This window comes from Akebia trifoliata, chromosome 1 (genome assembly GCF_017979445.1).
Source record: "Akebia trifoliata isolate Shusen 1 chromosome 1, ASM1797944v1, whole genome shotgun sequence".
Classification (NCBI taxonomy): domain Eukaryota; kingdom Viridiplantae; phylum Streptophyta; class Magnoliopsida; order Ranunculales; family Lardizabalaceae; genus Akebia; species Akebia trifoliata.
The window spans coordinates 13142310-13167219 of NC_141375.1; the positions used below are offsets into that span (position 1 = coordinate 13142310).

Consider the following 24910-nt stretch of genomic DNA (forward strand, 5'->3'; position numbering starts at 1 on the left):
AAGGTTTTCTTGACTTCCGGAGAGGGACTTTATGCTTGATCTTCTCTTTAGTCGGAGTCCAGATCTCTGAAGAACTTTGCTTTGTCTCTAGAGGAGGGCCTGAGAGCTTTTTCTTCTCTAGAGGAAGAGCTTCTGTCTTCTGAGACAAAGTGATCTTGATCACCCCTCAATGAAAGAGGCCCTTGTATTTATAGACTTAAAGGTAATTTAGCTTTCCAATTATACTCCAACTTAAAGAGATTTAATTGATTTGTTTAAAAGGTTAAATTTGTCTAAATCCAATTTTAAGGATTTTATGGATTATTATTAGGTCAAACTTATTTATTTGGGTATAAGGCCCAATATTTAATGTGTGGATCACTTGAATTTATTGGATCATGGGCTTTATCTACGAAAACCCAAACCACATGAGGCCCATTCTGATTAATGAACTCCCAATTTGGACCTGTGAGCCCCATTTTGATTTAGGGGTTTTTTTTTATTAACTTAGCAAGCTACGAGGGCCCATTTGAATTTTGATGCCTACAAATGCCCCCTCAAGGATGACTTGATGGCAACGTAATTGAAGGCGATGTATCCTTGATCTTGTTTGTAAGCAGATGAATGCTTGAATTTAGAGACATTGGCCACGTGATTTCACCTTGTGACTCTTCAATTATCAACAAACAAACATCAATTTTTTTATTTTTTTTTAAGAACTTATTTGGTGGATTGCAAGAACGTGAGTTTGGAGTAGTTAACAATGCAAACTACAACCCACGTCACTTCTCCAAAATAGAGGTCCACGAATTTTAACAATTTAAGAAAATATTTTTTTGAATTTGCAAATATTTTCCAAAAGCTTTTTCTAGAAAGCATATTGGGAGAAACTAAGTCCATCAAAAAAAAATCTTGTACAGTGGTTGCTTTAACAATAATGACGTGGCCTCATATCTTCTCCCATTATTTCTTGGACTTGGGCTTTAGATGTAATGGGCCATTAGGTGAACCCAATGACTTAAGTAAGATTTGACTCTTACTAAGTTAGTAAGCTTAGCTTATTATCCTTTTTTTTTTATTGTTCTTCTTCTTTCTCACGTTCCTGCACGGTTGAGAGTCCCACTCCTCTTCCATCTTTTCTTTCCTACTCCTTCTCCAATTCCACCTTTTATTTTGCCTATTTATTTCATTCTCCCTTCCCTTTTTGTTATGCTTTTTTTTCTTCGTTGGAACGATGTTCACAACAGCCACTCATAGGTCTTCTTCTGTTTTCTCTCTCTCTCTCTCTCTCTCTCTGTTTTTTATTTTTTATTTTTTTTATTTTAAGGAGAACAGGGACTTCCCCAACATACACAGATGCACACACGTGCATCCATCTCTCCCTTTTCTCTTATCTTCTATACTGAATTTTTATTTTTATTTTTTTTCAGATTTTGAAGGAAAAACATCAGTAAGTATGTCTTCTCGCTACCACGTTTTATTTATTTATTTATTATTCCTCTTGTTGTTGTTGATCAACTTCATCTCTTACACGTGCTTTAAGATCGATGTAAAAGTCGAAGCCTCCTTTCATCAATTCGCAATCGTATAACAAGAACTGGGCTGGTCCTTTTTTTATGTTCACTGTGAGGTAACCTGTCTTGATCTGTATTCTGAAGCAGCATACCCATGCGTCCCTGCTACTACCGTGGATACATGAGTTTGTCTGTCGGTTGATGAGAACATGAATTTGCTTTCAAATTTTTGGCGTCAGGAATATGAAATTTTGATTTACCACTTTGAGAATGGGAATATGGACTCGACGATTTTTATACAATCGTGCTTCGATGAATCAATGGAATTCTTCACAGGATTTTTTTTTTTCAACTTTGAGATGTCATCTCTAGCAACGACAATCTCTAGTTGTTACTTAATTTTCCATACCGTTTGGCTCGAAATATAGAGTATTCTGGTCTTTCCCCGCCTTGGATTGAAAACACCCAATGTGATTTATCAGCTTCAGAGTGTGATTTAACCAAACCAATGAAACTTTCTGAAAAAAATCAGTCCATTTCCTTTTTCCTAAAATTTTTATTCAATGAGAACAGGGCCTGACCACCCGCGACACGGTAATTTCCACCAAAATATAACAAAATCCATTTCTTTTTAGAACGACTTTTTGAAGGATATGAATAGATTTCTTTGAGCATATATAACAATCTTCTTGAATTGATTGTAATTTGAACCCCTTTTTAATTACATTGTTGTACTTTGTCTCTTTTTCTGATTTGGTCTTGCCTTTTTTGTATGACTCAAAACTTGAAAATGAGTTAACATTGAAATTTTTTTTTTATATGACTTATCTTTTTCTTCCAGATCTAAGACTATCAATAATATTGATATAAAGATCTGATTCTTTTAAACTGATTGCAGCTCGACTATAGCTTCAAAAGCATAGAAAGGTATGGACCTTAGTCATTCCTCGCATATTTTTTATTTAAACTTTATTATCTTCACATATTTTTTCTTATTTTCTTATGATGAATTGTAGCAAGAATTACAAATCGGGAACTTATAACTCTTATCAGTCAATTTCTAGAGCATTTATCGGTTAGTCTGCTTAACAGTGGACAATGTTGAATTGTTAAAAGTGTTGCGTGATAAACGAAGTACACGCAGAAGAACCATGCGATGAACTATTTGTCCAGTTAGTTGGCCAATGTATAAAGCAGTTGTTTATCAGTAATGTTTAGGAGTAAACAACGTCAACTAGCTGACAAACGTCAATTGGCTTGCAGAATCATGAGACTCAAGATTTGTACACGCAGAAGAACCATGCGGCAACCTATTTGTCTAGCTAGTTGGCCAATCTCTAAAGCAGTTGTTTATCAGTAGTGCTTAAGAGTGGACAGCGTCAACTGGCTGATAAACGTCAATTGGCTAGAAGACTCACTTGATATAAGATTTGTTCACACAAAATAACCATGCAACGAGTCATTTGTCCAATCGGTTGGCCAATCTCTAAAGCAGCTGTTCATCAGTAATGCTTAGGAGTGGACAATATCAACTGGCTAACAAACGTCAATTGGCTTACAGAATCCCGAGACTCAAGATTTGTATACGCAAAAGAACCATGCAACGACCTCTTTTTCAAGCTAGTTGACCAACCTCTAAAACAATTGTTCATCAATAGTGCTTAAGAGTGGACAACATCAACTAGCTAACAAACGTCAATTAGCTAGAAGAATGACTTGACGTAAGATTTGTTCACACAAAATAACCATGCGACGAGCCATTTGTACAGTCGGTTGGCGAATCCCTAAAACAATTGTTCATCCATAGTGCTTATGAGTGGACAACGTCAACTGGCTGACAAACGTCAATTGGCTAGAAGAATCACTTGACGCAAGATTTGTTCACACAGAAGAACCATGCGACGAGCTATTTGTACAGTTGGTTGGCTAATCTCTAGTGCCATAGCATTATTGAGCATGATGGATTTTTTATTCATACTCTTATATACGTTTAGTCAATGTGACACTAGTACTTAGTGAGGCATTATATTTTTTGAATAAGTATGTTTATTCTTTTTTTTTTTTTTTGAAATTTCGCAAAGATAGTTAGGGATACTCTTTTCAAAGGTTTAATGAATAAGAATAGCGGAGCTTACCACATGAAGGTTGGGTAGATGACCATGTAGATCCTTCTTAGAAAGGAAAATGGCTTTGTTTTCCCCATGTTATGATAGTTGATCATTCAAGAGGAGGAAACATTTCATTTGTGGAGCTGAAGCTTATCGTGCATACACCGATGACTGGTCCTTTGAAGGCACAGGACACAGAAAAGGATACATCACTTGATATGACGGCTTTGAGTGACTATCCTTCAACAACTGACATACTCCTTGGAAATGAGATTGATACGGAACGTCAACCATATTTATGTCATTCTCTGCATCTGATCAAACTTTCAATTGTCCACAGGTTGTTTTGGTGTAGAAAATCATGCAACGCTTTACTCGATGGGATTCGGATATTGAACCTTAAGGTGACATTCGATATCTCAGTGATTTTTGGGATTGGAGCTCAGATGTGAGACATAAACTACAGAGCAGATAGTCAACAGCTTTCCTTGGTGAAGCTATATTTACAGCTAGTAAGGAGTACAGTCATCCTAATGGTATGTATCGGGCTTTGTATGAGTTTTGGTGTCTTGAAACCAACACTTTCGTGATGATTCATGGGAAAGTTGGCATTTTTTATGGGAAATACAGAGGATTCCTAAACTTTCTATCATGGGTGAATATTATGAAGAAGTGATGCCTAGTTTTGATGAACTCATGGGTTGCAATGGTGTTTTAGGACTTCATTTTTTTTGCCGGTATCTATTCAAGGCATATGTTTTACTAATTTTTGAAAAGGGGAGTGACTGTGTTAGCCATAGTGAGTGGCTTGATTTTTGGTACACCAAAGCTGAACGAATTTCTAATCCTTGTCTGACGGTAAAGTATAAAGAAAGGGTAAAATCGTTATACTTTAATCGTAATGGTCGTTAGTATCATAGAACAAAATTACGAAGACCCTTTTCTTCTCGAGTTACTTTGGCTAAGGGGGGTCATAAAGAGGGAGAGAATCCATTTATCAGACTCGATTTTCCTGTGAATCAAAATTTCGAAGATGAAGCTATGATAGCTGTATTTCTCTCACTGTGGTTGTGTCGTTTTGTTTTCCCTTGCGAGGATAGTGATAATCTTCGTCTAGGAATTTTCAAGGTAGTAGCGTTGATGGCTCGAGGTATTACATTCAATTTGGTACCTCCACTTCTGTGTTATTCGTACAAAGGTCTAACTCAAACCTATTGGAAAATGAAAACACAGAAAGTTGTGGGTACTTCTACGAGTTATTGCCTCCTTCATTATTTGTTTGGGTGGGTTGAACTTCATTTTCCTCGGAGAGTATTTGGTGACCTTGATACTGACTTTGGACTTCCATATTTGGTTCGCACAGCTAGTGTTTCCAACTCATATTTTTGTCAGGAAGATAGTACTAAGGATGCAAGGGATCTAATTATCACCATGAATTCTAATGATTTTAAATGGCATCCTGAGGAGTTTTGACCACCAAAAGGTCATAGAAGGCTATGGACTGATAATGGTGATGATCCTTCTGAGATTCAAGCCTTCATGATAAGTTGTCGTCCTGGATTTGTGTGTTTCGATATGGAAATGTTTGCGAGGTGGAAATGTATAGTCCTCACAGGTTTTCTCGTCAACAAGGCTTTCATCAACGTATCCTTGGAACTCTGATTCCTTTTGCAAGATCTGTGGATGTGATAGAGTTATACAGTTTGTAGCTATCTTTGACCCAGACCAAGAGTCGAGTCAACTTTTTTATTCCTCATAAAGTGCAAGACATGAGTCGACAATTTGATAAGAGTTATAGAGATTGGTGGATTCAAGACGTAGTACCTCACTTGGATGCCTTTGATTTTCGTCTTCTTGAAGAAAGTGTCTTCGTTTCGAACTTTAATTTTGACGAAAGGAAAGGAGTTGAAGATCGTGAGGAGCATCGTACTTTGCTTGCCATGCAAAAAACTTCTCGAAAAAGAAGAATAGAACACACGAATTGATGAAACACAGAATGTCATTACGAAGCCTAGATTGAAATTATGTTTCAAAAAAATATTGCCGACTCCCGTGACTACTCAAACGGAACAGGCCAACATTCTTGGGGTAGATGTAGAACAAGCTGTTCATAGATCAAGCCCAGTGGATTCTTTGAAGCATGTTGTTCAGACTGAGCCTAAAGATACGAATGTGACTCCGGATAGGTAAAAAGTTGAAGTTGAGAATGATGTGTTTCCTAGGAGAGGTAATTTTACACACTTTTTCTTTGTTAGAAATTTCACATTTCTAATATATATATATATATATATACATAAGTTTTGTGATTTAATTGTTCTCGTAGAATTATCAACCGATATATACCCCGTTGCTGATTTGTTTGCCCTAGAGGATTTTGTAGTCCTCCCTGCCTTTTTGGGTATGGGAGATGTTTGAAATGTCAGTTAGCTTAATAAGGGGGATTTCGAAATTAGTTGGTACTGAAGACCCTTTAAAGAGTGATGGGGACGAGGTTTCTTCATGTCCTCGTCAAAGTTCTCGTGAAACTCTATCAACTTCAACTACACATACGGATCGTATCGCATTAACATTACTTACTTCTAATAAGTTGGTTGATCCATCTGTGATTGCCCCGAAGCTGCGTGGAATGCTTACCGTTTCCACCCAAACTCGACAAGCTTCCTTGCATGATACAGACATCGACTTATGCGTTCAACAAGCATTACATAGAGCTCGTGATGAATTCCTTCAATCTAGAGTTGAGTTGATGCTCAATATTGGCTTTTCCAACCTAAGAGAATGACAATCTCTTCATATGCCTGCTATCATCTCTTCTCTCAATGATGCTTTCAGAACTAATCCTATGCCTTTCGTAAAAATTTTCAAGTCGCTTATAGCTAGAGTAAAGGCGTATCTTTCAAGACGAAAGAGAGCTTTATCATCTTTGTCAATAGATGATAGGGATATTCAGCTATCTGTCTTAGACAATGAAGCTCAACTAAAATGTCAATTAGGGATAGTTTACGTAAACAACTGATTGAAGCTAAAGAGAAAAAAGTTGAACTGACTAAACGAGAAGTTGAGTTAGAAACTGAGTTGACTCAGATCAGAGAATTGCTACCACAAGTTGTTGTTTCTGAAGAGTTTCTTAGTACCCAAGTTCGAGAAGAGGGGGAGGCTTTACTTACTATTGAAGCGGAGTGCACTCGCCTATCTAATGCGCCAATCATTGATGATGATGAAGTAACTACTTGCGAAGTAGAAAGAGAGTCTTTGAAGAAGAAGTTTTGGAACCTTACTTCTTTATATTAAGTTTATTTTTATTTATTTATTTATTTTTTCCATTATATAGGACTTAGGAAATCACAACATTGTTTATTTCGTTTAAAATTAATAAAATTCCATTTTTTCCTTATACAAGTATATATATATATATATTTTTTGTTGATGTGGTTGAACCTAAAGTAACTTTACAAGCTGCCTACGTACCCAAAATGAGATCAAACCATAACGTAGTTCAGATGGATAATGCTCTAAGTTTTGCCTAGATCGCCTTCTTGGATTTTCAATCTAGCGAGCTTAAAATTTTTTTTTGGCCCGTTCACAGTTTTAACTCATGCGGGTCAGGAGTATCATGTAGTTTAAGCTCGTACAATAAAGAGCATTGTCAAACAGTTTAGGCTCGTGCCGAGAAGTATTATCAAACAATTTAGGCTCGTGTTGGGGAACATTGTCAACCAGTTTAGGCTCATGCTAGGAAACATTATTCTTTTAAAGATAGTATCATTTGAGGAATTTGCCATTGATTAGACCAAGACGTAATCCTTCCGGTGTTACAAGAAGGTACACACCATTAGTGTATACATTTTTCACTACGTGAGGTCCATCCCATTTTGGATCAAACTTCTTTTCAAAACAGTGTAAGAGGATGATTGGCCGTTGTACGGCAATAACTAAATCGTCAACTTGAAAATAACGTGGTCGAACTTTCTTATTGAATGCACGTGACAAACGAGTTTGGTAACACTCTAGTCGTTGTTGTGCTTCCAATCTCTTTTCGTCCAACGCTTCAAGTTCAGCCAGACGTAACTTGACATTCTCATTACAGGTTAGACCTTCTTGGAACGCAATCCTTAGAGAAGGTATCTGACGTTCCAAAAGGAAAACAACTTCAACTCCATAAACAAATGAGTAAAGTGTAGCTTGTGTGGGGGTGCGGTATGAGGTTTTGTATGCCCATAGTGCTTCCCCAATTCATTTATGCCAAATTTTTTTTTATTTTGAGAAAACCTTCTCAAGAAGCTTGTAGAGAGTTTTGTTGAAAGCTTCGGCAAGTCCATTTGCTGCAACGTTGTATATTGTAGAACATATCTGCTTGATGTCAAACTTCATGCAGAACTGATCCATTAATATATTACTAAAAGACTTTCCATTATCTGTCATAATATATCGGGGAATGTCGTAATGGAAGACGATATTATTTTTGATGAAGTCGACTACCGTTTCTTTCTTGACCTCTCGAAGAGGAACTGCTTCAGCCCACTTAGAAAAGTAATCTATTGTGGTAAGGATATAAAGATGTTATCTTGAAGATTTTGGGAGTTGTCCAAAAACATCAAGTCCCCACCCGTCAAAGGGCCAAGATGTGATTGTAAGATGCAATGGCTTCGGTGGTTGACGAATGTAATTCCTATGAAATTGGCAAGCTTTACATCTTTTTGCATGGTCTAAAGAATCTTTCACCATAGTGGGCCAGTTGAATCCCATCATCTTTAGACTATGATAGAGTTTCGAACCTGACTAATGTGAACCGCACACTCCAGAGTGTACTTCTTCTAAAGCATCTCGGATTTCATCATCTCCGAGACATCTCATTAAGATGTCGTCGAAAGAGCGACAATATAACTTATCGTTGAAATATAAAAATCGAGGTGCCTTACGACGTATTTCGATTTTGTACTTTAGGTCGTCTGACAGCTTCCCATGTTGTAGATAGTCAATAAGTGGTTGTCTACAATTTTTGACTTCAACTATTTCAACAGTGTTTATTTCATGCGACTCGCAATTTTCATCTATCAGATGAGGTAGTACCCACATATGACAGATAGGGATACTCATTCCCTCTAGTACAATCAAACTTGTAGCAAGACTAGCTAAAGCGTCAGCCTGCTTATTTTCAACTCTCAGTATATGCCTAGTGATGATGTCTTCAAACTGACTTATAAGTTATACAGCATAGTGGTGATAAGGCACTAACTCATGTTTTCGAACGTCATACTCTGTTGAGAGTTGGTTAATGAAAAATTGTGAGTCCCCATACACATAGAATTGGTGTAGCTTCATCTCTAACTCGAATTCTAAACCAATGATTAGAGATTGGTATTCTGCAACATTATTTGAACATAGTTTTGTCAAAGTAAACGAGAATGGCAATACCTAATTTTGTGGGATGATAAAAATTATACCTGCCCCCACTCCATCTTTTCTAGCTGCGCTATCAAAGAACATTCTCCAAGCTGGAAGTACATCAATAGAGAATACTTGTTCATCAGGCAAGTTGTGAGACAATTCCCATTTAGTTGGAATAGGATAATCAGCAAGACAGTCGACTAATGCTTGCTATTTTACAGTCTTTTGAGGGATGTAAATAATCTCGAATTCTGATAAAAGAAGGGCCCATTTAGCTAGTCTTCCTGACAAGACTGGTCTTGTTATGATGTACTTGAGTGGATCAACTCGCACGGTGAGTCGGATTGTATGTGATAACATGTAATGCCGCAGTTTCTTTGTAACAAAGATGAGTGCTAAACATGTCTTCTCGATGGGTGAATAATTTACTTCTACTCCAACAAAAGTTTAATTCAAGTAGTAGAGTGCACCTTCTTTTCCTTCGTCATTTTCTTGAGCCAACAATGTTCCTAGTGACATTTCTTGCGCACTAATATAGATAATCAGTGGTTTCTCGAGAATTGGTGCAGAAAGAACAAGAGGCTTGAGAAGATACTCCTTAACCGAGGTAACACCAAAAGCACATTTTAATGGATTCATCTTGAGCTAGTACCGTCGCAATCTATCGAATGTATCACGTAGATATTGTAAGTGATCTTCTTTTTTCTTGGACTTTACTACTAGGTCGTCAACATAACATTCGACCTTGTCATATAGCATGTCATCAAAGATCTTTTGCATAGCTCGTTAGTAAGTGGCACTAGCATTTTTAAGTCCAAAAGGCATGACTTTATAATAATATATACCTTTCGGGATATAGAAGGCCGTGAGCTCTTCATCTTTTGACGATATTCGAATTTGATTATAACCGAAAGATCCATCCATGAAAGACAAAACTTCATGTCTTGTAGTTGCATCAATCATAAGTTCTATGATTGGAAGCGGAAAATCATCTTTTGGACACGTATTATTCAAGTCGCGAAAATCTACACACACTCAAATATGTTAATTCTTCTTTCTTATCGAAACTATGTTGAAAACTTAGGTTGGATACTCTACTTCTTAGATAAAGCTAGCTTCTATCAACTTGTTGACCTCTGTTTCAATCTGTGGTACCAATACTAGCTGAAAACGACATTGTGACTATTTTATTGGGCGAACTCCATGTTTGATTGCGAACTGATGAACAACGATCTTCGGGTCAAGTCTTGGCATTTCTTTGTAAGTTCAAGCAAAGACATCTTTGTATTCTTGTAGTAACTTGAAGTACTCAGATTTCTCATGCTGGTTTAGAAAAGTATTGACAAACGTGGGTCGCAACTTTTCAATTGTCCTAAAATTTATTTCTTTCAAGTCGTTGACAGTGGCTTGTTCGTCTTCTTCAAAGACCAGTGGAGAATTTTGAGTTCTTCATCTGATGACATAGAATCTTCTTCAAAGAATTCCTCAATGGTAATTTGATTTACATAAACAATATCTTCAGAATTATCTATCCCTATAGTTGAAGCTTGACTGACGCTTGTTTAATTTGTGAGGACGATGGTACGTCGCTTTACAACTAACACATCTGATATTGAGACTTCTAAAGCTGCTCGTTGTTTCATTCGAGACGGAATAGTGCTATGCAAACCACTGTTATCTTTATGCTCAACATGTTTATTTCTTTGCTTAGGTCGGCGTCGTGATTCCCTTCGTATTTTTACTCCAACATTCTGATCGAGTCTAGATAATGTAGATGCACGAGGTTTATGAACTTGTATATTATGGTGATCATCTAAAGCACCCAATCAGTCAAATATCGATGTGATCGAGATGTGGCCACCAATTCGATCAAAGACCAATGTGCGTGAAACTGGTGATTTTTTAATAGACTCATCGATGACTTCTACTGTAGTATGTTGTGAAGAAGCTGTCTTTATCTTAAAAATTTTGATTGGAGCCTCTAGCACATACCTTAGCCCTGCTCGTGTGAATAAAACTTTTTTTCCAGCTCGAACAAGTTTGACTTGTGTTGCAGTTAAGCCATGAATTTGATTAGTTTGTGATAGTTCACCCAATCGCACAGGTTCACCTTTCTCATAACCAACAATCTCGAATAACTTTGAAGTCTTAGGACCGAACCAACTTTTGGAGTCTACTTTTGTGAGATTATCTTCATGGCTTTTCGTGATTGATGTAGCTGGGATAACATTTTCCACAGGTGTCCTTACTATATAAGGTTTTTGGAAAGCTGTAACCGGAAGGGTTAACTCTTCTTTCAGTATCTCCAATTCGACTTTAGAGATAGAAGGCTTGGTCTTTGAAGAAATCTTTTTGAAAGGTGATTGTCCCTACTTTCGTCACGATTGCGGCACATAACAAAGCATTGGGGTTGACAACACAACTGTGGATGACGCATCCACCATTGATTGACTCACCTTGACCCGTTGAGTTTCTAGTTCTTGCTTCTTTACTCGTTCTTTCTGAAGTTGAGGGTCAGGAGAAATCTTCTCGGCATCATTCATAGTATGTTTTTCTTTGTTAGATTTCTACTTATTAGAAGGGGGTACCAAAATTGAAAATGCCTCTTGAATGACGTCGCTTCAAAAATAAAATTTTGCATCAGCAAAATACGTTTCTGCTTCGTCAAATGGTTGATCTTTGACTACTACACGTTTCTGCACACCATCTTGGTAATACTTGAAATACTGGTGTAGCGTGGATGGTATTACTCCAGTTTAATGCAGTCACGATCGATCGAGAAGTAAGTAATATGAAGTTTCACAATCAATCACGTGGAAGAGTATTGTCGATTCCAATTCTGCGATAAAGAGCTTGACTCTTATCATGTTGATAGCTCTCTGACCACCCAAGTTGAAGCCTTAGATCATCAACTTACTGCAAATGAGTTGATCCGATAAGATCCCAACTTGTTTCATGGTACGAATTGTCATGATGTTGACCGCAAAACCACAATCCAAGAAGATTCTTTGAACTTTATTCTCCCTCACATAACTTGTGACGTAAAGAGGCATATTGTGAGGTCGAGACCCCAATTGGAGATCCTCATCAGTGAAGGTAATTGTGGTCATGCACATACTATCTTGTTGTAGATCTATGTTAGGTTGAACTTCCTGTTTTGATTCAGTTGATCTTTACTTTGAAGTATGCTGAACTTTTTGGAGTTCATTGGACAAATCCAAGTTGATCTACGAATATTTTGTTTCCGATATGCTATTATTTTTCTCAAGTCGCTAATCTCCATTACTAGAAGTAGTAGGATGTTCTTTGGACCTATCATCAATATCATCTTTTAGTACTTCCGTTTTTACTTGATGACATGAAACACTGTAGACTTCCTTCAAGAGCTTCTTGGGTAAGAATTCTAGAAAAGTAACCGGCACATGGGAAGGTTGCTGAAGGATGTCTTCGGGGTCTATTGGAGGAACTCAGAAAGTCTTCTTCTTTGTTGCTCTCTTTCATTTTTTTACTTTGTACTTGGTTTTGATTTTCTTCTATTTCTCTTTGGCTTTGGAGTAGGAGGAGTCAGCACATGTGTAGAGCGTCTTTTTCGACAAATAACAACTGTCTACCCCTCGTCATCTACTGAACCAAACTTTGAGATGTTTGACTTTGAATTTGAAACCGAATGAGATTGTGATCTTTGTTGAGGTGAAGTAGGAAATGTGATGATCTTTATTTGATTTGGCCTTTCCCCCGACGTAGGATGGGCCTTTTCAATGTCAAAATGTACAGACATGAGTTGTGGTGGTTGAAGTAGAACTTTTATGATTTTGGGAGATGGAGTCTAAGTTGCATACTAACTTGCTAAAAGTATTGGATCAAAAGATCCAAAGGTGACAAAGGTCATGTTTGAAGTAGCAACATTTTCGATACAGTCAAGTTCAATTTTTTCTTGATGTACCAAATCCATAATTTTCTCCTTGAAGACGAAACATTTTTCAATCGGGTGACTAATCACCCTGTGATAGCGACAATACTTTAGATTATTGTCGCTATCGACTTCCTCGGGTCGTTTGGGTATTAGAAGGTCAATGAACGTTAATTTCAACAGCTCTTCGAACATGCCCAAGACGTCAACATCAGGAAACATGTACTCTTTCGCTTTGAGTTTTTTGAGAGTTTTCCAAGCTTTTCCTTTTTCTTGTGTTGAATCGGCTCTTGACTGATCTTCTCTTCTCTTACATGTGATCTTGACAGGTTTGCTGGTGGTGGTAGACAAGACTTCTTTAGTTTTGAAGGACTTGCCATCCTTATTTTCCTGCCTTCGAGACTCACTTGGTCGTGGAGTCTGATACACAGCTATACTCTACTTCATGTCGTGAGTTCGAGTAGCTAGCTCTTCGAAAGTATGTGATTTAATTTCTTTCAAGATGTAAAGGAACTGTCAGTGCATCCCTTGAACACACATCTCGATTGTAGAAGATTGAGAGAGTTAATCCATACAGTTAAGGGAAAGATTTCTCCAGTGTTCAATGTACTTGATGATCGGTTCATCCTTCCTTTGTTTAACGACAACAAACTCTACCATAGTCACCGTTCTTCTATTACTGTAGAAGTGATCGAGGAACACTCTTTCAAGTTAATCCCTACTATCTATTGAGTTGAATTCTAAGTCAGTGTACCAATCGAACGCATTGCAGCAAAGGGAGCAAACGAATTATTTCATCATGAAGCCATCGAATGTACCGACGTTGTTGCAAGTTTTGATGAAATGGGCAATATGCTACTTTGGATTGCCTTTTCCTTCGAATTATTGGAATTTTGACCGTTGATATCCCGTTGGAAGATGCATTTGTTCGATGTATTGGGTGTAGAGTTTGGAATAGACCAATGAGGATTGTGGCATGCCCTCATACTAAGTACGAATGGTGTCAATAATCATTGCTTGTAGCTGTTGAACGGAAAGTGAGACAATAGACCTATATGGTGGGTTTCGCGTAGCTTTACGTGAGCCAACATAGTCTTTTCGTTCTTCTTCACGCGAAGCCGTGTACGCTTCAAGAGTGAATCCTAAAAGATGCGAAGGTCCAGCACTCGATTCATTCTCCTTGTCTTTATGCTCTAAATGACTAATAAGGGTTGCAATCTGGATGTCTTTGTCCTCCATTGCCTTTGTCAATTTGTTGATGGTGTCTACCATTTGAGTAACTTGTTCCTTCATTATTAGCGCTCCAACTATCATCACTGCTCTGATAGAGGTGTGAGTTTGTGATGGAGAAGTGATCGATAGAGATCTAGACAATCATTCGCTTGACTTCGAATCAGATCCAGAATCTGACAAGTCGTCTTCTACAACGTCCGCCCACGATGCCTTTGTTGTAAGTGTCATTTTTGTGGCACATTTCTTGGAGTGATGCTAGAGAGGCTGCACTAGCTTGGATCCACCAGTTTTCATTATTGTTCACGTTACATGATGATCGCGACTGATAACCTAAGCAGACTCAAGGTTGGAAGAATTGAATTTCTTACCTTCTCAACAGTAGCTGATGCGATAGTGTTGACGTTGCGAGATGCCATCGATGTTTTGGTTGATGTTTTTGTAGTTGACTGAAAGATGAGAGGTTGAGATAGTCCCACCAGGCGTGTTAGAAATTTGTCGACAATAAATTTCAACAGATCTACTTCAAGATTCATGAAATATGATCGCAAATTATTTGATTGATTCTTGATAAAAAGAAGATACAGATTTCAGTGTTTCCTCTAATTAATAGTTAAGTACAAAAAATAGTGACGATGTATGTAGCTTTTATTCTTTCTAGGCTTCTTACTTTATTAGTTGAGAAGGTTGCTTGGACGGTGACTTTGCTTTGTGCTTAATCTTCCGTAGAGGCTTCTGTAGATTTTCTTTTCTCCAAGCTTCGCGCTTTATCGACTGAGAAGATTTTCTTGACTTCCGGAGAAAGATTTTATGCTTGATCTTCTCTTTAGTCGGAGTCTAGATCTCTGAAGAACTTTGCTTTGTCTCTAGAGGAGGGTTTGAGAGCTTCTTCTTCTCTAAAGAAAGAGCTTCTATCTTCTGAGAGAAAGTGATTCCGATCACCCCTCAATGAGACAGGCCTTTGTATTTATAGACTTAAAGGTAATTTAGTTTTCCAATTATACCCCAACTTAAAGAGCTTTAATTAATTTGTTTAAAAGGCTAAATTTGTCCAAATCTAATTTTAAGGATTTTATAGATTATTATTGGGCCAAACTTATTTATTTTGGTATAAGGCCCAATATTTAATGTGTGGATCACTTGAATTTATTGATATATGGTTTATTTTTTATTACCTTAGAAAGCTACGGGGGCCTGTTTAAGTTTTGATGCCTACAATATATATACATTTTTTTAGTTATTATATTTACGAAAGGTTTTCGAACCCTTGAAACTCCACTCTAATCTTTCTAAATAGGAGACCAGAGCTTAAAAGATATCTATAAATGTATATCTAGATATCTCTACAATTTAGGTTTGGAAAATTAAGGTTTTCCATATTTTTTGTTCTTTCTTTCTTAGTTTTGATTTTTGTAAAGAAACTCTGCCAGATTCAATTCCAAGATCAATAAAGATAACTTTTTTCTTTTCTCATCTCTTTCATTTTATTTTTATTCAATTATTGTCCTTGTAATGTTTCTAGGCTAAACCTCTATTAGAGAGGTCAATGAAGTCAGAGTAACATATAATGAATGGATTTGTTCTAAATCTATCTTGTTTAATGTTCTTAGTGATTTACTTTTTATTCATAAGTATTAGAAATCTATTTTAAATTATCAAGAGTTCTGATGGTTTAATCTTAGATAAGGTCAAATTAAATTATACTTAATTCCGGTAGTTTAATTTTTGTTTTGATATTTGTTTATTTAAAGAGGGAATCATACTTTTTAATTATTTATATACTAAACCAAATTTACTTTCCGATCTACGGGCATTAGTTTTGTTTGAGTAGATTTAGATAAAAAAGATTCGAACTTGTTTATTTACTATATTGTTAGGGTGGATTTGATTGATTTAAACTTTTCTCTTATAGTTTTATTCTTTCATTTTTATTAGTTTGATTGATAAATATTTTCAAATTAGTTTTTAATTGGTTACCCAAAATTCTTATTTGATTTGAGTTAGAAAGATAATTGGATAACGTTGTCTCTATGGATCGATCCTTGCTTGCCAAGATTTTTATATTTTGTTATATTATTATTATTGATTCATAACTACAGCTTGAACACTGTTGATGGAGGAGGGTGAAGATACGGCTGGAACGCTAATGTGTATGAAGCTGTTGTGGAGGCTGAGAAGAATAGAGAAGAAGAAGGTGGAAAACGTGATGGGACTACCGATTGGGGCTGTTAATGGATGAAGGTGAGCTGTTGTGGCTGGAGCATTAATGGTGGAAGGTGTGCTCTTCTTTTTTTTTTCTTCTTCTTTCCTTTCGCTTTTCTTTTCTTACAAACTCTTTCTCACTATTATCAAAGTTGAAATCCCTTTTTTTTATATAGCTATGTCGTTATTCTTTGTTGTCTAGAAAGAAAGGAAATATGATATATTTGTATAGGAGGTTGAGTGGGAGAAGATGTAATAAAGAATAAAGAGTGAGAAAATAGAGAACGTGTCATTCCAAGAGACAAAAAGAGTAAGCCCTCAACGTGTGAGAGAATGGAGGATTTTATACATTTTTTCTTTCTCAAAAAAACACTTCTTTCTATTTTATTTTTTATTTTTTATTTCCTAGACAAAATGGGATATTGGATTCTTATCTAAATTTTCAATTTTTTTCCAAATTTTCTTCCATGCAAGTTTCTTGTATAGTGACATGGGTAATGATCTTGTGCTATTCGCAAATCGATAGTCCTCTATCAATTTGGTGCATTTTAAATTTTACTTTAATTGGTCAATTGAATTTTAGTTTTAATTTGGTTTTATCGATTGGATTTTAATTTTAATTCAATTGGTTGCTTGAATGTTAATTTTAATTTGATCGATCGATTTTTAATTTCAATTTGATTGGTTGGCTAAATTTTACTTTTAATTTGATTGGACTTTAATTTCAATTTCGTTGGTCGATCAAATCTGAAAATTTTCAAACTTTTTCGTCATTTTACATGAAATTTTTTAATTTTCCTAAGTTTGAGATTTCTAAATCTTCTTGATGTGCAAGAATGTTATCGGAAATTTATTCTTCAACCATGTTTTCCTAGAAATTGAGGTTTCTAATTCGAACATCAAGGGACATTTTGATCATTTTTGGAATTCTTCGTAAAAATTCTCTATTTCTATTAATTTTAGTCTCGTTAAATTCGAAATCACATTTCGAGACCAATGAAGATATTTTTGGGACATTTCTGAGATGTGGAGTCCCAAGGGGTATTTTGGTTATTTTGTTGAATTTTGCGAATTTTTTTTAATTTTTTACTGAGATTTCTTTCGATCCTGGCATGATTATTTCTAAGTTTCAAAGTCACATTTTTCTAGCATCGTGAGATCTCTAAATTATCGAAATGTATAGCGAACCTAAAGATGTGTGCTTACTAAATCAGGTGCTAGGTGTAGCGATCCTAAGCGTCTGTGATTTTCTACGTTGTGTGGAAGAGGCGAAAAATGGAAAAATTAGGGGAGGTATTCTCAAGCTTTCAAGTTCTTTGCATTCATCATTAGGAATCCACCACAGTCGGGTGATGAATTGTCGAATTAGGCGAGTACAAAAATGGGGTGTCTAAATACCTTGTTCTCACCATGTTGGTCGTTTCTCCTTATAACGATTTTTCACGGACGATGCCAAATTGTAGATGCAAAAAATCTTGCACTACCTCAAGATTCCCATTGGATGGTTGACTTCTACCTCTAGTACTCTTAGATGTGCCTGCAACAACCTCTCCGACACTCAAGTTAGATTCTTAATACAAAATGTATTCAGGGGTTTATGCAAAAAAGAATTGCGTACATTTTCATACCCCTACCCCCTTGTATTCATAGATATTTTTGTCCTCTGATCATCTCCGATTTTCTCCTTAAATTTAGCCCTTCTGCTTGAGAGGTTCCCCCTTATTAGGGACTTCCCTTGATCCTTGCAAACATGATCGAATTCCTGATTCTCAAGAATTCGATGTGACTGGCTTAATCTTCCATTCCTTGGAATCTTATTTCGAGACTGATTTCCTTATGTGTCTATCTTTCCTTATTCCGACCCTATCTAAAGATGAATATCGATAGGTTAGATTCTCTTCACCTCTCAAAGACTGGAGCTCGATGAGCACATCTCCTGCTTGCCACGTGTCGCTATTTGACGTCGTACGAAAAATACCCTCCACACCCACCATCACAAGTTTTCTTAGGCTTGCATCTCTACTAAAATAAGACATGCATGTCATTACTCATTAGTTATGGCTACTAAGGCAAGTTTTCCACGCCTTGGATGAGAACATTGGAATTGGAAGCTAACAGCAATGGCAACGATAACTAGATTAGAAAATGTTTTTGATTAATGAACATAAAATTATGTATTTAATCAAGATGTGCACATAAGAGCCTAAGAATCATGAAAAGGATTATGCATACCCCAACGTGGGATTACCTAACATGAGTCCCAAGGTCGGTTCTACACTTAACTATAAATCTAATTCCCATGAATTCCCACAGAACCTTCCTTCAACTGAAGAAAAGCATTGGACGGAGATTAGTAACGAAGACCAACAAATTTTAACTAAGAGATATTGCTGATGAGTATAAAAAGGTAAGAAAATCTAGATGGAGATTGTACAGATGAATTCAGTGTCTTTATGCCACAATTACATTGTGCCCAACCTCTTAAAGAACAGTATTATAGGGGTATCATATATAGTATAAGGTTTTATCCACCCATAAAGATATTTTGGGGTTAAGTGTTAGAGTATTATTACATAGGATGCAATGTAATAAGATGTATTGTGCTACACTCTATCATTTAGGATTAGATTTATAACTAAAACATTGATTTAGATGATGATGATTAGGATAGATTACATTCTAGATTTGAAATTATCCTTTAATGTTTCTATTTAAATCCTATGAGGACTCATTGTAATCATCCAAGAATAATCAAATATCCTTCTTCTTTAGTAAAGATTGTATTGCACACATCACTGATCTAGTTAATTTGTCCAATCGGAGTTGATTGAAGTCAAGCCTGGCCGAACGAAATTTCATTTAAAGGAGTGTGCCCACCAAATGTCCACCATCATGCAGCTCAGAAATAACCTTCTCCTTTAGCCGGTAAACAAAGTGAGAGCTGGCTTCCCAGGGATAAGGGCGTAGCGGTCGGACTGATTCCCAAGGTGCCCTTTCTCAACTGGCCTTCAGAGGTTAGGAACATTCCTCGCTAACATAAACTTAACAACCTGAAACCACACAAAACTGCCCTCTCTCTCTCTCTCTCTCTCTCTCTCTGAATGCATGTATTTATCTATGATGGTTTTTGTTTTTTTAGCAATTGATGTGGGGGTTAATTGTATTATGATCTTCATTGTTTATAATTGTGTTTGACATCTTAGATGCATAATGGTGAAAAATATATATATTGACCTATGTCGTAGGCACGGGCATTTACTTATATACATAAGTCAGACATTCAGTGCTTTAAGAGCAGAAAAGAGACAGAAAAGATTCTGCATATCTAACGATAAGTTAAAAGGTCCCGTTCGGCACCCAACCATTTGCCCAACATGTTTTGTCCTACATGGGTTAGAAGTTTTGGAATGGGCTGATTTTTGGTGAGAATGATTTCTAACCGTAGAGATCATTCTCACTAAAAATCAGCCCATTCCAAAACTTCTAACCCATGTAGGACAAAACATGTGGACAAATTGTTGAGTGCTAAACATGTCCCTCTTCTCTCTCTCTATATATATATATATATCTCTCTATATATATATATATTAGAGGGTCCCGTTCAACACACATTTTGGCCAACATTTTAGCCAACCATTTTTGTCTTACACCGTAGAGATCATCCTCACCAAAAATCAACCCATTCCAAAACTTCTAACCCATGTTTACAAGTTGAAAAATCGTGGACCATCCATTTTTTGTAAACCATTTTTTATGGGGTTAGAAGTTTTGGAATGGGCTGGTTTTTGGTGATGATGGTCTCCTCACCGTAGAGATCATCCTCACCAAAAATCAACCCATTCCAAACTTTAACCCATGTTTTAAAAAATGTTTTGCCAAAATGTTTGGTGCTGAACATGTCCCATATATATATATATATAAATTAAGATCTGTGTACACATATATCTACTCATATATCTATAACGTGTTTTGTCCTATATGGGCTAAAAGTTTTTAATTGAGCTGATTTTTTGTGATGACGATCTATATGACAAGAGATCATCCCCACAAAAAATCAGCTAATTCTAAAACTTCAAACCCCATATTTATGAGTTGAAGAATCGTGGATAGCCCATTTTTTTGAAAATTACTTTTGACGAGTTTAAAAATCCTAGATTGAGCTGATTTTTGGTGATGATGATCTCCTCATCATAGATATCATCCTCACCAAAAATCAGCTCAATCCAAAACTTTTAGCTAATAGGATAAAACACGTTGTGGATATAGTATATATGGGTAACGTTATTTTAACAAAATCCTATACAACATTCTAGACAAAGTTTTGTCTTATATGATTAAAAATTTTTGAAATGAACTGATTTTTTATGATGATGAACTGATTTTTTATGATGATGATCTCTATAATCAGTAGATCATCCTTACAACAACAATAACAACAACAACAAAAAATCAGCCAATTCTAAAGCTTCTAACCCCATGAAAAGTGATTATAAACTAACTTTAAAAATTGACGGTTCAAAATTCATTTTATAAATTAGGGTTAGAAATTTTAGAATGGACTGATTTTTTATGGGTGGCATTCTTTTGACAAAATCCTAAACAACATTCTAGATAATACATTTTGTCTCATATGGGCTAAAATTTTCAGAATGGGCTGATTTTTTGTGAGGATGATCTCTATGGTGAGAAAATCATCTTCATAAAAAAAATCAACCAATTCTAAAATTTCTAACCTTAATTTATAAGATAAAGAATCGTGAACAGTCAATTTTTACCATTCATTTGTAATCATTTTTCATGGGGTTAGAAGTTTCAAAATTGTCTGATTTTTTGTGAGGATGATCTACTAACTATAGTGCTGACCCACAAAAAATCAGCCATTCTAAAAATTTTAACCCATATAAGACAAAATTTTATCTAAAATGTTGTCTAAGATTTTGTCAAAAGAACGCTACCCATATATATATATATATATATATATATATATATATATATATATATAGGATAGCGTTATTACGACCCCTATTAACTCACATTGCGACACACCATTTGTCTTACATGGGCAAAAATGTTTGGATGGGCTAATTTTTTGTGATGATGATCTCTGTGATGAGGGGATCATCCTGACAAAAAAATCATCTCATTCCAAAACTTCTAACCCCATCAAAATTGATTTACAAAAATTGGACGGTCTAAAATTTTTCAACTTGTAAACATGGGGCTAGAAGTTTCATAATGAGCTGATTTTTGGCAAGGATGATCTCCTCACCATAGAGATCATCCTCACAAAAAATCAGCCCATTCCAAACATTTTTACCCATACAAGACAAAACGGTGTGTCGCAATGTGAGTCTACGGACCCGACCCATGTATATATACACATTTTTTAAACTCAAAAAATCATTTTTATTTTTTAATTTATCCGATATTTTCCCAACTTTATCGACTTTTTCCAAAGCTTTCTATTGCCGAATTATTCCTGAACCCCTCCACCCTACCCGACCGAACTCCCCACAATTACCAATGGGCGATCATTACGAACTATGAGTCATGGATAAAGATGAAAGTGTATTTCTAGCTTGAAAGTATGGAAGTGACATTAATAATAAATAAAGTCAACAATAGGAATAAAATCATTATTGATCAAATAAGTCAACGGGGCACCCTTCAGCTTGAAAGAAGGGAGGGAGACAAGGCTTGTCTTCTAAAGATTTTTCTGCAATATTTTGTCAGCAGCACTAAATATGGGAACGATGTCCACTGGTACCTGAAATCAATGGCAGATGATTAACATGACCAAATTTCAGTTTCGTTAATATTATGAAAATAGGGGGCTTAAAAAAAACATGTTTGATGATGATGATGATGATTATTAAAGTGATGCTTCGTGGCATCATTGATCATTTATAAACGAATCTCTAAGTTAAAAACATTGAACACACCTAGTATCTTTGGCACTGTGTTTATGCATGGCCATTTCTCATTTATAATACTAGAATTTAGAATAAGCACTTATCTCTTGTGGTCGTTACAAATAAACGCAACTTTGATTGCAAGGCAAAACACTGGCAAATCATTTACTGTGGAAAACTCGTATTTCACCGTGTTTGACAGCAAAGTAAATTTAAAAAGCGGGGTAAGGATTTGCATTGCCCATAAGATTTGCTTCTTCAAGTGGAAAATCTTTTCTCACTGCTCCCCCCTAGGAAAACGATTTGCCACAAGAGACCAAAATTTGGATCTCATAAATGCTCCCCACTTTGCATTTAAACTTAATATAATCAGGTCATTTTGGTCAAAAACAAATAAAATCGCAACCCATGACTCCATAATCCCGATAATCAAGGTTGTTAGTTTTCAAAACTACAAAAAATATCCTTTTTAACAATAATAAAACCTTATTGATTTGCATTTAAGAACAGAGCACCATACCTTAATTTTTTCCAGTCTATCAAGTGCGACTCGCAATGGTTGCGTCATTTCGCAGTATTCCTGAAGGAGTGCCTTTGCAGCAGCTTTGTCACCTTTTGCCTGTATTGTTAGTATCTCCCTGCTTAAGCCCTCAACAGCTCCTTCAACCTTTCAATAGCACAACAAATTTTATGCCTTGGAAATTTGTTCCTTGAGAACTCTAAATTGTAAAACTCAGGAACTATGGAATGGTACCTCGGCAAAATTGACAGAAAATGTCCCATCTGAGTGTAAAATAAAAGCTCCTTTCTCGAATAACCAATTAAACTGCAAAGCTTGTCCTTTTCTGGTTCATTTAGTAACAAATCAGTCAAAAATTGAATGCAGTAGCAGTAAACACTTAACGGGCCATTAAGTAAGATAAAACGATCAGTAACTACCCATGTGCTTCGTCTAACCCAAAACGTATTGATCGGAAGCATCCCGCAAGGAAAGAAACATACATAGACTTTACCAAGGTTTTCGGAAGCAATCCCTGCAGCAAGGAGAGAGAAAATTCATCAAATAGATCCCAATAAACATTTTAGGCCTTAAAATTAGAAGACTATCAAAGAGAACAAAAATTTTAAGTTATTTATTGGAGAAATAACTTTCAACATTAGAGAAGAAACAAACAAGTTTATTACCTTCAGCTTAGTAGAATGACTCGATTTGGAAATTGTGAGCATTTTATTTCAGAGGGAATATAAAGTACCAATGGCTAAACCCCCATGAAATAAGCTTACTACTATGAATTGCAATCTAATCAACAAATTGTAACCATCCAATCTATTGATTATTTGAACAATAAATGTGTGGTTATAATTAATCAACCGTGCTCGTTATTCACGCTGTAGATTGAAGTGGCATTGTTAATGATGTGGTGTATCTCATGCACTGAATTGCAATTCTTACTTGTCTCCATCAAACGAATGTGTATCTTTGAGCACTATGAGTTTGTCAACATTGACACACCAAGAAGATGGCCGCCTTCGAAGAATTTTGTTGATGAAAAATTGCCTGGTGATCATCATTATGTTCATCATCAAAGCCTTATCCCAAAAAATTGTAATAAGGTGGAACAATTCACATTGCTTCATTCATTTCTCTCCAATCCATGTTTTCTATTAATTCAAGTATTTCCATTCCACTCCATCAATCCAATGTCCTTTCCTAGTCATCCTTTCAGTCCTCTAGAAGCTTCAACTTGCATGTGTTCCTTCTAACAAAGAAGGTTGTCGGTCCAAGTTGCAAATGATCAAACCATCTCAATCGACTTTCCCTTCGTTTATCACCTATTAAGGCTACTCCCACATTTTCATAAATGAGTTTATTTCTAATTTAATCTTTTCTGTCTATCAACTCATCCATCTTAGCATCCTCATCCAAGTTGTGCCCAATCTATGAACATGTTTCTTGATCGTACAACATTTCACTCCATAACACATAGTCAAGTCTTACTAGGTTCCTCTAAAATTTTCCTTTCAATTTGATTAAGCTACATCCGAAAGAGCACTTCAGAATCACACCTCCCCATTACCCATATAGCTTTAATTCTAAGGAAACTATCTATCTCAATCTCTCTCCATTTGTTGAATAACTCTATTTTTTAGTGTTTTTATTTTTGTTGTCCTTTTTAGTCTTTTCCACTTATGAGAATATGTAATCACCTTTAAAGCCTAATTAGGGCTTAATAATTAAATGATTATTGAGTTCTCTCAATTCAACTTGGTATCAAAACCTACCTCATCGCCCCCACCCCTCCTTGCTACAAACCCCATCGTCCCCCTCCTCTCTTAAATCCATATTCAACAGGTCTTGAAAGACACTTCTCGTCTTGGATTAAAACATCACCCCTAAAGGGGTTTTATCGCACCATGCGATAGAGTTGTTAGAATACATTAAAGCCCTACGGCAACAATAGAGTTGTTGTTAGGCCAAAATGATGGCCCTTGGATCATCCACAGAACCTTGCGACAATAGTTATGACAGTATCATAGTCAGTGGATGCCTTTGACAACCTGCGATAGCAGCTGATTAGTCTGTGGAGACTTGCGACAGCACCTGGGGTGCCTTTGAAGACTTGCGACAACAACGGCATAGCCTGTGGAGGCTTATGACAGCACCTG

The 24910-nt window shown here is 36.2% G+C and overlaps 1 protein-coding gene and 1 long non-coding RNA gene across 9 annotated transcripts in view; one reads left to right on the top strand and one right to left on the bottom strand.

The window, feature by feature from the left end:
- Positions 1-1289: 1289 nt before the first annotated feature.
- LOC147410739 (uncharacterized) lies at positions 1290-19549 on the top strand. Of its 6 annotated transcripts, none has more exons than XR_015177615.1 (5): positions 1290-1429; positions 1523-1609; positions 2335-2420; positions 16229-16405; positions 19165-19549. It is a non-coding gene; the product is annotated as an uncharacterized LOC147410739 (long non-coding RNA). The 6 variants fall into 6 exon arrangements; XR_015177619.1 differs by having other exon boundaries at positions 2392-2420; XR_015177616.1 differs by having other exon boundaries at positions 1331-1433.
- Positions 19550-21886: 2337 nt separating this feature from the next.
- Positions 21887-24910, bottom strand: part of LOC147410740 (nudix hydrolase 3-like) — a 65113-nt gene continuing 62089 nt past the window's right edge. For all 3 annotated transcript variants that reach the window (XM_086439638.1, XM_086439647.1, XM_086439655.1), the window contains 4 exons: positions 23183-23277; positions 22998-23088; positions 22764-22910; positions 21887-22098 (listed from right to left, as the gene is read on the bottom strand). In XM_086439638.1, the coding sequence (XP_086295764.1) occupies positions 22036-22098; positions 22764-22910; positions 22998-23088; positions 23183-23277 (396 nt within the window). In that variant the 3' untranslated portion in view covers positions 21887-22035. The remainder of the gene's footprint in view (positions 22099-22763; positions 22911-22997; positions 23089-23182; positions 23278-24910) is intronic.